Below are 14,781 nucleotides of genomic sequence, written 5' to 3'. Positions count from 1 at the left end.
CTTCCCTCTGCCAGATGTGGAAGTGCCGCTCTGACCCAGTTCTCCACATTGACCTGCGCAGGTGGGCAGACCTCATGCTAGTAGCACCTCTGGATGCCAACACTCTCGGGAAGGTGGCCAGTGGTATCTGTGACAACTTGCTTGTGAGTGACTCCCTGGTGTCCTCATCCCTCCCTGGGCCTCACTCCCAGTTTGCTGAGCTGCTGAATTCCTTGGACAGGGTTCTTGCCTTGGAAACCTATAACTGTGGGGCCCAGCTTTGCTCAGGGAGAGCGGCAGTTTCCCTTTGATCCCCCTCTCCCAGACCCAGCCTTACCTGTTCTTTGGCAAGACGGTCGACATACCTGGTACTGATGGGTTGACTTGACCTGCCGGTGCTGTCTGGCGAGCACCCACTTCTCGCCTACCCCTTAGTGCTCAGCCAGATGCCCACCCTGAGCCCCTTGCTCCTCTCCCTTTGCCTTCCTTCACTGATCTCCCTGCCTGGCCCCATGGTCTCCCCTCTCTGCAGCTCTGCCTTTTCCCCAGAGTCTGGATATACTCATGGGAAATCTGGTAAGGGTGTTACTTCCTTGAGGAAGTAACCTTCTCCACAGGTGTCTCTCTCATAGTTTTAGGCACAAGGCTGAGATGCAGTTCTCCTTGATTAAGGGAAAACTTGGAGGAGAAAGAAAGGGTGAGAGATGAGAGCTGATGATGGTGGAGGAGAGAAGGAGAAGTCCAGCTGTGCAAAATGGGGATTGTCTTAGGCCTAAGGGACCTCAGGGAGCTGCTGCACTTACAGGGGAGCCACCTTTGTTTATGTAATCATCCTGGGATGCTTTGGGCGGGATTGCTCTCATCCCTCCTTCCCCTCCCTGTCCCCCATACGGTAAACTCTTACCTACTGTGTGCCGGGCCCCATGCTGAGGGACATACCCACACAGGGAGCTGTTCAGTCTGGAAGGAAAGAGATTAGATCACCTGTGCAGGCAGGAAGCACTACGGAAAAGGAATATGCTCTAGTGTGATACAGTCTTAATGCCCACGGTGAGCAGGCCCTCTTGGTCCTCTGGCAGTGGAGTTAGTGCCTCATACAGTGCTAAGCACGGTATAGCCATTCAACAAATCCATATTGTATATATGAGGTCATTAGTAATTTTACTTTTGCAAACAGCCAGGAGTTCTTCAGAGTTTAATATGGTGAAGAAGGTGAATAATGAAAAACTGGGTCAGGATATTTTGGGGGTGTCAGACATGAGATTTGTTGTTGTTGGGTGCCGTCAAGTTGATTCAGACTCATAGTGACCCTACAGAACAGAGAAGAACGCCCCATCAGGTTTCCTAGGCTGTAATCTTTATGGAAGCAGATCTCCAGGTCTTTTTTCCTGCAGAGCCACTGGTAGGCTTGAACCGCCAACATTTTTGTTAGCAGCTGAGTATTTAACCATTGTGCTACCAGGGCTCCTGAAACATTAGTCTCCTCATATGCTTGTTAATGGGCTCTTAAGGCACTTCTCCAAAAACCTGACAGTGATTTGAGCATCATTTGAATAAGTGCACGTCATTTGACCAGAAGAAGAGCCAGACACAGGTCGTGAGTCCAGGAGCGGGTGTTACAGGAGTGCAGAGGAGGGAGAGCCTGGAGGGCAGAGTTATCGAGACGGGCTTCCCAGTGGGGCTGTGCCAAGCCTGACAGGGTGGCTGGAACAGATGAGGCTCCTTGCCACTGTCATCTGCGTGGGCCAGAGCTGTGTGTGACCAGCATCATCTTGCCAAATCTCCCGGCTTCCCATGGGCTGGTCAGGACCTCTGGGAGGTGAGCCCCTATCTGGGCCCGTTCTCCAAGGGCTCCTTCCTTTCTTCCAAAATCTCTGCTCCCCTTTGTTCTTCAAAGCTGCCACCACTTCCTGTAACCTTTGGGGTTCCTTCCTCTGAGTTGACTGAGGGATATGTTCCCAAGACAAGCAACAGGCCATTTGCCTTCAAGGGTTTTATTTGAAGACACAAGTGTTTCAGGGAATCTCAAATTGTATAAAGTTTGTACTGCTGTCACCCTTGGTCTGTGGCTGTGTCCTCTCTCAGTAGATGTGTGTTCCTGTATCCCTGAAAGGGTGCCACCCTGCTTCTTCCCTCCCTCCCTCAGGTCTTCCTTTCCAGTACTCAGAACTGGGGGTGCATCAGAGCAGTGTGCTAGGTGTGGGCCTGCAGGCCCTTGGCCTGGGTGAGGCCCATCTCTGTGTGCACTTGGGCCCATTCAGGCCCTGGCCCTGATAGGCTAGATAGGAATCAGATCCAGAAAGAAGAGATGATTATCCTGGGTCCCAGGCTGGCTGGAAGCTGGGCTCCTGACAGGGAGCCAGGCCTTCTTCCCTGCCCAAGTGGATTCCCAGGGGCAGAGCCTAAGGCACTGGACCCAGCATTGGCCAAACAGAACTGACCATGGGAACTAATACCCTCCTTTTATCCCTCCTGCTTCTGGTCAGTTCCAAGGGGCTATTGTCAGGCCGGGAAGCCCTGAGCTCTGAGATGAGGTGGGGAAAGCTTGATCTTTGTGGGATGCGAGGTGCTGGGGTTTCTGGTCTGGCTGATGTGCTTTGCTCTCTGGGTACTTAGAAACCCCACACGCCGTCTAGGTATGCTTATAAGTTCTGCAGAAGCAGCAGGTGACACGTGGCCAAGAGGAAGTGTGACTGAAACCGTACACTCATAGCCTGGTTGCAGTATTGAGAGGACTTGGTGGGAAACAAGCGCTGGTGTCTGAGATGATGCAAGCAGCCAGATCCTGAGGCTCTTTGCTGTCCCACTTCCTGTCCCAAAGAGAGGGCAGGACCACCGAGGGTGGCAGGTATTGGCTCTGGCCTGCTGGTGGCATTGTTCTCTGGATTCACCCTCTGTCTTTTCCCAGATGGGCTCCACTTCAGAGGAAGGGTGTGCTAGCCCCTGCCTCCCCAAGGGACTCACGGCCCAGGAGGAGGTGCCTGGAGCAGCAGAGCCCAGGGTGGGCCCAGAGTTTATTTCTTCCCAGGCAGCCCCCAGCCCAGAGAGCTCATGCCTGTAGTAATAGCCAGAGCAACCGTTTCTTGAGCCAGTACTCTCTGCCAGGCCCTGTGCTAAGGGCTTTATGAACATTTTCCCCCCATTCTCACAACCACCTCATGAGAGGGTCTTGTGCAGCGAGGAAGCTGAGGCTTCAGGCATTAAGTACCTTGTCCAAGTTCTCACAACTAGTAAGAAAAAGCACAGCCAGGGTTTGAACCCAAGTCTGTGTGATTTCAGGGCCCTGGGTTCTTAACCATGGCACCAAGGACCCTGGGATGGTCAGTCCCTTTTCTGATTTGTGACTCAGAGTGATGATGTGGAGAGCTGGAGGCAGTGAGACTGCCTGTGTGGTGGAGGGAGCCAGCACAGCCTTACGCCATTGTCTGTCTGTGACCTTGGATACCTACTTGCCTCTTGGGTGAGCTGCAGCTTCCCCATTTGTGACATGGGAACAGTACCTTCTTTACAGGGTCCCAGTGAGGGCTTATGAGGTAATATATGTGAAACGGTTGTTGTCATTGTCAGGCCTTGTTTGGCCTAGAAGTAGAGCTGGTGTTTGGGTAGATGGGCCCCCAGGTGATGAACAGTCTGGTTCTTTATTAGTTTCCGGTGAACCACAGAGCCTACCTTCTGCTCCCCAGGGTTGCTTCTACCCGAGAGGTGTAAGCCTACTGTGGAGTAGGAGACCTATCAGCCCAGGAGGAAGATCTTCTTAGAGGGGGATAATTCAGTATTGGTTGACCATCTCCTGTGGTACCTGTGGGGAGGTGGAGAGGGGCGAGGGGACACTGCCTCCACCTCCAGGGGAATGTGAGGCAGCTCCCGCATTCCAGGTTCATGGCTGGGGCTGCTGGCTGTGGGGCCCAGGGCGGTGAGTAGGATTTGGAAGGGCTGGTATGGGGTGGCTGGCAGAGAGCACAGGACACCTGCCTTGGCCCTCCTTCACAGACCTGTGTCATCCGGGCCTGGGATCGCAGCAAGCCCCTGCTCTTCTGTCCTGCCATGAACACCGCCATGTGGGAGCACCCCATCACTGCACAGCAGGTGGGCCAGCTCAAGGCCTTCGGCTATGTCGAGATCCCCTGTGTTGCCAAGACGCTGGTGTGTGGAGACCAAGGTGAGTGCCTTGCCAGGCTCACAGGCCATCCTCACAGCCCAGGGCTGAGGGGGTACTTGGCTTTGGAGTCAGATCTGCATTGCAATCCTGGTCTGTAGTGACCTTGGGCAAAAGGGTTCTGAGCTCAGCTTTCTTATCTGGAAAATGGAACTCATAAGTCCTCCCTCTCAGAGTTGTTAGGATTAAATGCGATAACTATGTAAAGCACTTGGCATAGTCCCTTGCACACAGCTGTACACAGTTGTGGTGGCAACCTCTTCTTCCTTGGGCCTGTGCTGGGGGTGTCTCAGAAGGGGTTTGATGGGTCTGGGTCAGGCAGAGATGGTCCTGGCTGTCTCATGCCGCGGCTCTGGGTGGAGCACTTGGAGGAGCATTCTGGGGGCTGCAGGTACTGTTTGCTCCTCTGGCGGGCTGTCTGCCACAGCAGAACTTTCTCCCCAGGTCTGGGGGCCATGGCTGAGGTTGGAACCATTGTGGACAAAGTGAAAGAAATCCTCTCTCAGCACGATGGCTTCCAGCAGAGTTGAACCAGGATTTCTGGCACGTGTGTCCCTTTGCAGTCAATGTTGGTGAAGAAGGCTGGCATGATACAGTGAAGACGCCCTAGTTTGCTGAGGAGGGTTCTGACCTGGACCTGCTCCAGAGCCTCCCGGGGTCTCGCCTGCCCCAGGTTAAACTGGATTGAAGACCTAAGTCCCAGCTTCTTTCAACCAAAAGACACCTGCTGTCTGGAGCCCTACCCCACCTCCTAGGGTGAGTGCAGCTAGCTAGGGGAGCAAACTTCGGGGTGCTTGGGCATGGCCTGGTGCTCCTGGGAGGACGACTGAGTGACTGAGGAACCTTGATGCTTCCCCTTGCCCAGGAACCCCGTTTATAAACAGCCACAGCTAGAGCTCCCCAACATGGTGGGCCCGTGGCTGGGCCTTTGGAGCCTCAGCTCTTTGGTGCCATGTAGTCAGGGAAGCCTGCGAGATTTCCACAGACCAGACTATGAGATCGGGGCTTGGGGAAATAAATGACCTTCTAGGAGACTCTGTCTTTCTTTTATAGCCTGTCTGTGGTCTCAGAGATCAGGGCCAATGCTAAGTGTGGCTGGGGAAGGGTCTGGGCTGATGACTGGCTGGCACCCCTTAGTCCCCATAGAACATGGTGGTTAAGGGCACAGAGCTTTGAAGCCAGACAGCCTCAAGTTCAAATCCCAGCTCTGCCACTTACTAGCAGTATGAGCTTTGGCTCTGGGTTTAGCCTTTCTGACCCTTACTTTTTCTTATCTGCATTGTAATCTTTCCCCCATTAAGTTTCTGCGATTTTAAATGAGGTAATGTGTACAAAATACCCACCGTACTTAAACCAACCAAAGTCATTGCCATCTAGTTGATTCTGACTCATAATGACCCTATAGGACAGAGTAGAACTGCCCCATAGGGTTTCTAAGGAGCAGCTGGTAAATTCTGCTGACCTTTTGGTTAGCAGCCAAGCTTTTAACCATTGTGCCACCATAAACCAAAAACCAAATCCATTGCCGTCTAGTCAATTCCGACTCATAGCGACCCTATGGGACAGAGTAGAACTGTCCCATAGCGTTTCCAAGGAGCTCCTGGTGGATTCGCACTGCAGACCTTTTGGTTAGCAGCTGTAGCTCTTAACCATTACTCCACCAGGGTTTCCTAATAAATGTTAAATAGAAGTTAAAGTTGAACATGTGTATAGACCAGGGAGCTATAGCCACAATCAAATAAAATCCTTGACCTAAGTCGACATGGCCCTTGATACTAGTAACAGGCACACATACTCAGAGCCAGCGGGGCTGGCCCTACCCTGGAGTCCAGGCTCCTTTCTTTCCAGTTTCTTCCATTGTCCTTCCTGCTTTGCTGTGCCTGAGGCTGGCCCTGGGTGTCTGCATTCCCCACCCCCTTTAACAACACACAAGAGCAGGGGAAGTAGACTCCATCAGGATTCCAGGGAGATCATGCTGTCTGGCCTAGAAACCCTGCAGCTGCCCTGCCTCTGACCTAATGGCTTTTTGGTGTGGCCTCAGTGGGGAGGGGCTTGTTTGCCTATTTTGGAGCTGAGGTTGGGGCTAGCTTCCTGCCCTCCTGCCTTGTAGGCCTGGTGGGCACCTTACATGCCCTGAGAGAACTGAGTAGAGGTGTCCTCGAGGGAACCAGTGTTGGCTGGAACCAAGGCCTCCTGTCAGCCTCCAAGAACCTTTATTTCAACTGCACTTGACTTAACCAAGTGACCTTTGGGGATAAAATTGTCTTAGGACACTGAAGAAGATATAACTAAAGTGGAAGCATCAAGAGCCAACCTCTGGGAACACAACAGAGAATCCCTGATGAAGCAGGAGAACAGTGGAATGCAGATCTCAAATTCTCTTAAAAAGACCAGCCTAAATGGTCTGACTGAGACTGGAGGGACCCTGACAGTCATGGTCTCTGGACCCTTTGTTAGCCAAAGATTGGAACCATTCCTGAAGCCAACTCTACTGACAGGGATTGGCCTGGACTATAAGATAGACAATGATACTGGTGAGGAGTGAGCTTCTTGGCACAAGTAGACACTTGAGACTATGTGGGCAACTCCTGTCTGGTGGTGAGAGGAGAAGAAAGAGGGGGACAGGAGCTGGTTAAATGGACGCGGGGAATACAGAGTGGAGAGGAGGAATGTGTTGCCTCATTAAGGCAGAGCAGCTAGGAGTACACAGTGGGGTATGTATAACTTTTTGTATGAGAGACTGACTTGATTTGTAAACTTTCACCTAAAGCACAATTTAAAAAAAAAAAACAACCTCTGGCTGGTTTGGGGGTTGAGGGCATGGGGAGAGTCTGGATAACTGAAGTCCAGAGACAATCCCAAATTCCATTTAAATTGTTTCAAACTTGCCGTCTCTCTTCTTTGCCCTTCCTGTCCTTCAGCAACCTGCTAACGAATGGTGGGGTGACCATTTCCTGGTTGCTTTCTGCAGGCGAGGCTCTTTGCTGGGCACTTTAGGGAGGACAGTTGCCCAGGGAGATCAGCTATAAGATGCTTATTTTAAAAGGCTTCGGTGGGCCATGGGAACAGAGACATTTGCAGGCCCTAGGTTGGTACCTTTGAAAACAGCTGTACTACTCAGAGCAACATAGAGGCTCTTGGCTAGAAGGAAAAATGTCTCTAGAGCTGGAGGCTCCAACCCTGGGGGTCTGTCACTGTGTCTCCCACTCACGTGGTCCTGCATCTGTGTTGCCCACCTTGAATAGTAGGGGAAGGGTTGGGTAAATGGACATAGGCTAGGGCTGAAGAGCCCAGGTGTTCCCTGAGCCAGACAGAAGCTAAGAGGACATGGCTGCTAGAGTCTGAACTGTATTTCCCTGGCCCCGTTTGCTAATGGAGTGCTGGGGTGGGGTGCTAACCGTGGCTGTTCCCACTAGGAGTCAAAGCTTTTGAAGTTGTCATCATCTTGAATAGACATGTTTCTCAGGCACTAGCTTCCCTGACAATTTTTATGGAATTCTGAAAGTATGACACAATAGGACATTTTGACAAAATAGGAAGTCTGTAGTTCCTTTTGTCTGGCAGCCTGGAGCATCTCTCTTCAGCCATGGCTGCTGGCGGATGCCCCCAACCTGGTGCTCTGCCTCCACACCAGGCTGTCTCCTCCAACTCTTCCTCCACATGACCCGCCATGTCCCTTTGCTGCCTCCCCACTAGCTCAGGGTAAGGTCCTAACTCCTGGGCAGTACTCACTAGGCCCTTTGTGATCTGGCTGTTTCCTACCTTTCTGTTGTTAGCTGCTATTGAGTCCGCTTCCAATTCATAGTGACCCCATGTACAACAGAACGAACACTGCCCAGTCCTGCACCATCCTCGCGATCAGTCGTGGATTTGACTGTTGTGATCCAAAGGGTTACGCTGACTAATTTTTGGAAGTAGATCACCAGGCCTTTCTTGTAGTCTGTCTTGGTCTGGAAGCTCCACTGAAACCTGTTCAGCACCATAGCAACGTGTGAGCCTCTATCCACAGACGGGTGGTGGCTGCGCTTGAGGTGCACTGGCCGGGAATCAAAACTGGGTCTTCCCCACAGAAGGCAAGAATTCTACCGCTGAACCGCCACTGCCCCTGGCCTACCTTTCAAGCTCCCCCTCCCTTTATCAGATGCTGACCCTGCAGGGCTCCCTCCCCTTGCCAGACTGAACAGCCTTGAAGAAGCCACATTACTTCTTGCTTCCTGCCTCTGCACATGCTGCTGCCTTTACTGGAGGGTGACACATGGCTGATTCCACACAGCCTCCTAATGTACCTGGGTGTTGCCGCCTGTGGGAAGCCTCCTCTGGCTGGATTAGATGGCCCTTGCCCAGGTTCCCATTGTACCTCCTGCTATTTATTATAACATGGAATTGTAATTGGCAGTTTACTTTGTGTCCCCCTAAAATTGGGATCTCCTGGAGGCCGGGAGTTGTTCTGTTCCTCTCTGTGCCTGTCACAACCCAGCGAGCCATTCCAAGCTTGTTGTACTGACAAAAATGGGTGTCAGGGTGTCCTGTTCCTTTCTGAGCAAAACACAAAACCTAGGAGCCATGAAAGCAAAGATTGATAAATTTGGCCGCAAAAAATGAACAGTTCTGCCTAGCAGTAGCTCACAAACAAGGTCAAAAGACAAACAAACTGGAGACAACATCTTCACCGCATAGCAAAGGACTAATTCCCTGAATATGTAAAGAGCTCCTGTATTATTGATAGGAGCCCTGATGGCACAGTGGTTAAGTGTTTGGCTGCTAACCAGAAAGGCTGGCACTTTGAAACTACCAGCTGCTCCTTGGAAACCCTGTGGGGCAGTTCTACTCTGTCTTAACAGGGTTGCTGTGAGTCGGAATCAGTGGCATCGGGTTTTTTTTTTTTTTTTTTTTTACTATATTGATTAGAAAAAGACTTAAGAACACAGAAGAAAAGTGAGCAGAGGATAAAAACAGAGTTCACAGATTAAAAAAAACTTAAAAAGCCACTCAGCCACATTCATGAGGAGAGCAATGCAAGCCAAAGTACTGAAATGAAAGCCTTCACCTATCAGATTGCTGAGGGTGTGGGGAACTGGCTGTGTCATGCATTGCTGGTGCCTATAGGCGCCAAGTCGATTTTGACTCATAATTACCCTGGTAGGACAGAATAGAACTATAGGATTTCCAAGCCTGCAATCTTTGTGGAAGCAAACTGCCACATACTTCTCCCGAGGAGCCACTGGTGGGTTCGAACTGCTGACCTTTCTGTTTGCTGCCGAGCTGTTAACCACTGTGCCACTAGGGCTCCTCCTACATTGCTGGTAGGAGTGTAACTTGATATAATGACCTCTTTGGAGAACAATCTGGAAATATCCATCAAACTTACATGTTTGACTCAACAATTCTATTTGGTTGTACAATGGTTAGTGCTTGGCTGCTAACTGAAAGGTTGGTGGTTTAAACTCACCCAGTGGTTCCACAGTAGAAAGATGTGGTATCTTAGTTGTCTAGTATTGCTGTAACAGAAATACCTCAAGTGGATAGCTTTAACGAACAGAAATGTATTCTCTCACAGTTGAGGAGGGTTGAAGTCCAAATTCAGGCACCAGCTTCAGGGGAAGGCTTTCTCTCTCTCTCTGCTCTGGGGGAAAGTTCTTGTCATCAATCTTCCCCTGGGTCTAGGGTCCAGGAGTTTCTCAGCGCAAGGACCCTGGATCCAAAGGACGTGCTCTGCTCTTTTTTCTTGGTGGTATGAGGTCCCCCTCACTTCTCTCTCCTTTTATCTCTTGTAAGATAAAAGGTGATGCAGGTCACACCCCAGAGAAACTCCCCTTACATCAGATCAGAGCTGTGACCTGATTAAGGGTGTCGTATCCCACCCTAATCCTCTTTAACAAAGTCTAATCTCGCCTCATCAGTCACAGGCAGAGATTAGGATTTACAACACATAGGATGATTACATGAGACAATTACAAAATGGAAGACCGCCACACAATACTCGGAATCATGACCTAGCCAAATTCACACATATTTTGGGGGGACACAATTCAATCTATGATACCTGGCCATCTGTTCTTGTAAAGATTACAACCTAGAAAACCCTGTGGGGCAGTTCTACTGTGTCACATGGGGTTTCTATGAATCAGAATTGACAACACCTAACAACAACAACAACAGCAATTCTACTTCTAGGAAATTTGTCCCACAAATATTCTCACTATATAACACTATTGTGTATGAGCAAGACTATTTATTGCAGCACTGTATCTGGTAGTAAAAACCTGGAAACGCCCTCACTGTCTGACAACGGGATTGGTTAAGTAAGTTACTATTCATTCATATACTGGACTACTACACAGCCACAAAACAAAGTATGAGGAAGCTTTCTGTGTGCTGATATGAGATGATTAGTGAGATAAATTGGTAAAAACAAAACAAAAAGAAAAAAAAAAAACCCAGGTGCAGAACAATGTATTGTGTGTTAGCTTGTGTATTAAAAGAAAAGGTGCGGGGAGGGGGAGAAAAGAATATATTCTTACTGGCTTGTTTGTGCATCAAATATCTATTGAAAAATAAACATGGAACTAGTCCATTGTTTCCACATAAACACAATTAAGTGTTCTGGAATTCCATTCTTTGTATTGTCATCCATAATTTGTTGTGACCCACACAGTTGAATGCCTTTGCAGAGTCAATAAAACACAAGTAAACATCTTTCTGGTGTTCTCTGCTTTCAGCCAGGATCCATCTGACATCAGCAGTGATATTCCTGGTTCTACGTCCTCTTCTGAATCCAGCTTGAATTTCTGGCAGTTCCTTGTCGATGTACTGCTGCACCCATTTTTGAATTATCTTCAGCATAATTTTACTTGCATGTGATATTAATGATATTGTTTGATAATTTCCATGTTTCATTGGATCACCTTCCTTTGGAATAGGCACATGTATGAATCTCTTCCAGTCGGTTGGCCAGGTAGCTGTTTCCAGACTTCTTGGCATAGACAAGTGGGCGCTTCCAGCGTCATATCCATTTGTTGAAACATCTCAATTGGTGTTAGATGGATTGAATTGTGTCCCCCCAAAAATACGTGTTTTAAGTCCTAACCTCTATGCCTGTGTTTATAATCCTATTTGGGAATGGGTTGTCTTTGGTATGTTAAGGAGGCAGGATTAGTGTAGGGTGTGTTTTGAGTCAATCTCTTACAAAATGTAAATTGAGGAAATTAAGCAAGCAGAGATGTGGGAAGACTGATGCCAAGCCACATGCAGATCTCCAAGGAACCAGAAAACAGAAGCGGAAGAGACAAAGACTGATGCCCTGAATGCAAACTTCTAGACTCTAAACTGTGAGAAAATAAATTTGTTTGTTAAAGCCATCCATCTGTAGTATTTCTTTTATAGCAGCACTAGATAACTAAGACAATTGCTGTTCCGTCAATCCCTGGGATCTTGTTTTTTTCCAGTGCCTTTAGTGCAGCTTGGACTTCTTCCTTCAATACCTTCTTGATCATATGTGCTACCTCCTGAAATGATTGAATGTCAGCCAATTTTTTTTGGTACGTTGACTCTGTGTATTTCTTCCATCTTCTTTTGATGCTTCCTGCATTGTTCAATTTTTTGCCCACAACATCCTTCAGTATTGCAACTTGAAGCTTGAATTTTTTCTTCAGTTCTTTCAGCTTGAGAAATTCAGAACCTGTGTATAGATCAAGAGGCAGTTGTTTGGACAGAACAAGCAGATACTGGATGGTTTAAAATCAGGAAAGGTGTGCGTCTGGGTTGTATTCTTTTACCATATTTATTCAATCTGTGTGCTGAGCAAATAATCTGAGAAGCTGGACTGTATGAAGAAGAATGCACATCAGGATTGAAGGAAGACTCATTAACAACCTGCAATATGCTGATGACACAACCTTACTTGCTGAAAGCAAATAGGACTTGAAGAACTTACTGATGAAGATCAAAGACTATAGCCTTCAGTATGGATTATACCTCAACATAAAGAAAATGGAAATCCTCACAACTGAACCAATAATCAACCTCATGATAAATGGAGTAAAGATCGAATTTGTCATGGATTTCATTTCACTTGGATCCACAATCAATGCCCATGGAAGCAGCAGTCAGGAAATTGAATGACATATTGCATTGGGCAAATCTGCTGCAAAAGACCTCTTTAAAGTATTAAAAGAGCCTTGGTAGCACAGTGGTTAAGAGTTTGGCTGCTAACCAAAAGGTAGGCTTTTTGAATCCCCCAGCCACTCCTTGGAAACACTACAGGGTAGTTCTGCTCTGTTCTGTAGAGTCACGGGGAGTTTGAATTGACTTGACAGCAATGAGTTCGGTTTGATTTTTTAAAGTGTTAAAAAAACAAAGATGTCACCTTGAGGACTAAGGTGTGCCTGACCCAAGCCATGGTATCTTCAGTCACCACATATACATGCAAAGGCTGGACAATGAATAAGGAAGACCAAAGAAGAATTGATGCCTTTGAATTATGTTGTTGGCAAAGAATATTGAATATACCATAGACTGCCAGAAGAATGAACAAATTTGTCTTGGAAGAAGTACAGCCAGAATGCTTCTTAGAAGCGAGGATGGCAAGGCTTCGTCTCACGTACCTTGGACATGTTACCAGGAGGAACCAGTCCCTGGGTAAGGACATCATGCTTGGTAAAGTGGAGGGTCAGTGAAAAAAAGAAAGACCCTCAACGAGATGGACTGATACAGTGGCTGCAACAGTGGGCTCAAACAAAGCAACATCTGTGAGGATGGCACAAGATCGGGCACTGTTTCGTTCTCTTGTACATAGGGTCACTATGAGTCGGAACCAACTTGATGGCATCTAACAACAGTGTCCGTTATTTGCCTCTTGGCAGGGGAACTAAGTGGTCAAAGAACAAAGGTAGGGCAGACTTTTCATTTTAAGTTTTGAATCAGATGAATATGTTATCTACCACGAAATAAATAAGTACATAAATTTTAAAAAGGATTCCGTCTGCCTTTTAACCAGAAGTTCATAAAAATGACTTGACAGGGGCATCCAGAGATTGTCATCAAGGTCTGTGGAGTTGAAACTCTTGTTTTTCCTGTCATGAGTTAATAGAGGAAGATAACTTTTGAGGGCCCCTGTGTACTCCTTTAGGGATCCTTGGTGGCGCAGTGGTTAAGTGCTCGGCTGCTAACTGAAAGGTTGGCGGTTGGACCCAGGAGAAGATGTGGCATTCTGCTTCTCTAAAGATTACAGCCTTAGAACCCTATGGGGCAGTTCTCCTCTGTCCTATATGAGTTGGAATTGACTCTACAGCAACAGGTGTTTGGTGTGCTCCTTGGTGTCCCTGGGTGGCACAAACGGTTAAGGGCTCAGTTATTAACCAAAAGGTTGGTGGTTTAAATCCACTCAGAGGTGCCTTGGAAGAAAGTCCTGGAGATCTCCTTCTGAAGGATCACAGCCATTGAAAACCCTGGAGCACAGTTCTACTATGAAACACATGAGGTGGCCATGAGTCAGAATCAACTAGACAGCAGTTGGTTTTTAATTTTGGTTTATGTGCTTCTTATAAGCCTTTGAGGTCTCTGACCTTAAGGAGCTTACAGTCTTATGGGAAAGAGACTCAAGAATATAAAGCAATTAAGATCATCAACTGACAGCAGAAACAAAGGTATGACTATGTGGCCTTGACTCTTTAAGTGCCATACTTCAGAAGTGAAAAGCAGTCAGGGTGGGCTTCTTGGAGGGAGCAGAACTCAGGTTGGTGTTTACGGGGGACCAATATAGTTAAAACTGGATATGAAGAATGATATAGGGTATATCATGGGGTTGATACAGGATACCTAAGATAGGCACTATGGGGTTTCCCATGTGCTATAAAAGTTGGGAGCTATTGAAGGTGCTTGAGCAGAGGAAGCATGTGGTAAATGTGGGCTGTGGTGCACATTAGCTGGGTGGTATATGCAGGACAGATCAGAGAATTGAGAGGCTGGAGTCAGGGAGGAAGCCAGGATGCAGAGGTGGGAAACCTCTGTTGCTTGGGGGGGGAGGGGGGCGGGTCCTGGGAAGGGAGGTGAGCTATAAAAGTGAATACCGGTTTGAAGAAAAATCAGCATGATTGGAAACTATAAAAGCCACTGTCTGTATAGCTCATGGGGGAAGGGAAATTTACTGACAATTGTCTGCTTGTTGGCACAAGATTAACAGTCCCCAGACCAACCCACTAAAAAGAATTTTGCTTTGCTTACCACAAACTTTTCTCTCCTGACCTTGTAGGATTGTTCAGTGTGACCTCATGGTTCCTGGGCATTTTGTGGTGTGGAATTAGAAAAACGAATAGAGATTCAGAACTGGGAAGATGGAAAGAAAGGGGGAAAGAGTCTTGTATTTTGGGTTGGTCCCAGAGTCTTCTTTGTTGTGGTAAATTCTAATAATGAGTAACGTGGGAGAGAAACTAAAGCAAGGAGCAAAGAGGTTTGGTCAACTACATAATAAGGAGCTGACAGTGGCCTGAGTGGAGAGGCTGGAGCAAAGCCCTGTGGACTGGCCAGGAGTTGGGGTATAGTTTGGGAGTTGACTTAATAGAGATTCTAGATGGGCTAAGCGTATAAGATGGTGGGCAGGCAGGGGTTGGGGTGGGGAATAAAGAGCCTTGAGGAATGTTACCTAGAGT

The 14,781-nt window shown here is 48.0% G+C and overlaps 1 protein-coding gene across 10 annotated transcripts in view; it reads left to right on the top strand.

Moving 5' to 3' along the window:
* PPCDC (phosphopantothenoylcysteine decarboxylase) overlaps positions 1–14,781 on the top strand; it is a 60,779-nt gene that overhangs the window by 17,956 nt on the left and 28,042 nt on the right. For 3 of the 10 annotated variants that reach the window (XM_003413825.4, XM_064267258.1, XM_023552922.2), the window contains 3 exons: positions 15–143; positions 3,970–4,138; positions 4,580–6,239. In XM_003413825.4, coding sequence (XP_003413873.1) covers positions 15–143; positions 3,970–4,138; positions 4,580–4,665 — 384 coding nt within the window. In that variant the 3' untranslated portion in view covers positions 4,666–6,239. The other 7 variants (XM_064267261.1, XM_064267260.1, XR_010317391.1 and 4 more) reach the window with 6 other exon arrangements.

This window comes from Loxodonta africana, chromosome 13 (assembly GCF_030014295.1).
Source record: "Loxodonta africana isolate mLoxAfr1 chromosome 13, mLoxAfr1.hap2, whole genome shotgun sequence".
NCBI classification, from domain to species: domain Eukaryota; kingdom Metazoa; phylum Chordata; class Mammalia; order Proboscidea; family Elephantidae; genus Loxodonta; species Loxodonta africana.
The sequence above is the reverse complement of the archived record's forward strand: the minus strand, read 5'-3'. Positions and strand labels throughout refer to the sequence as shown.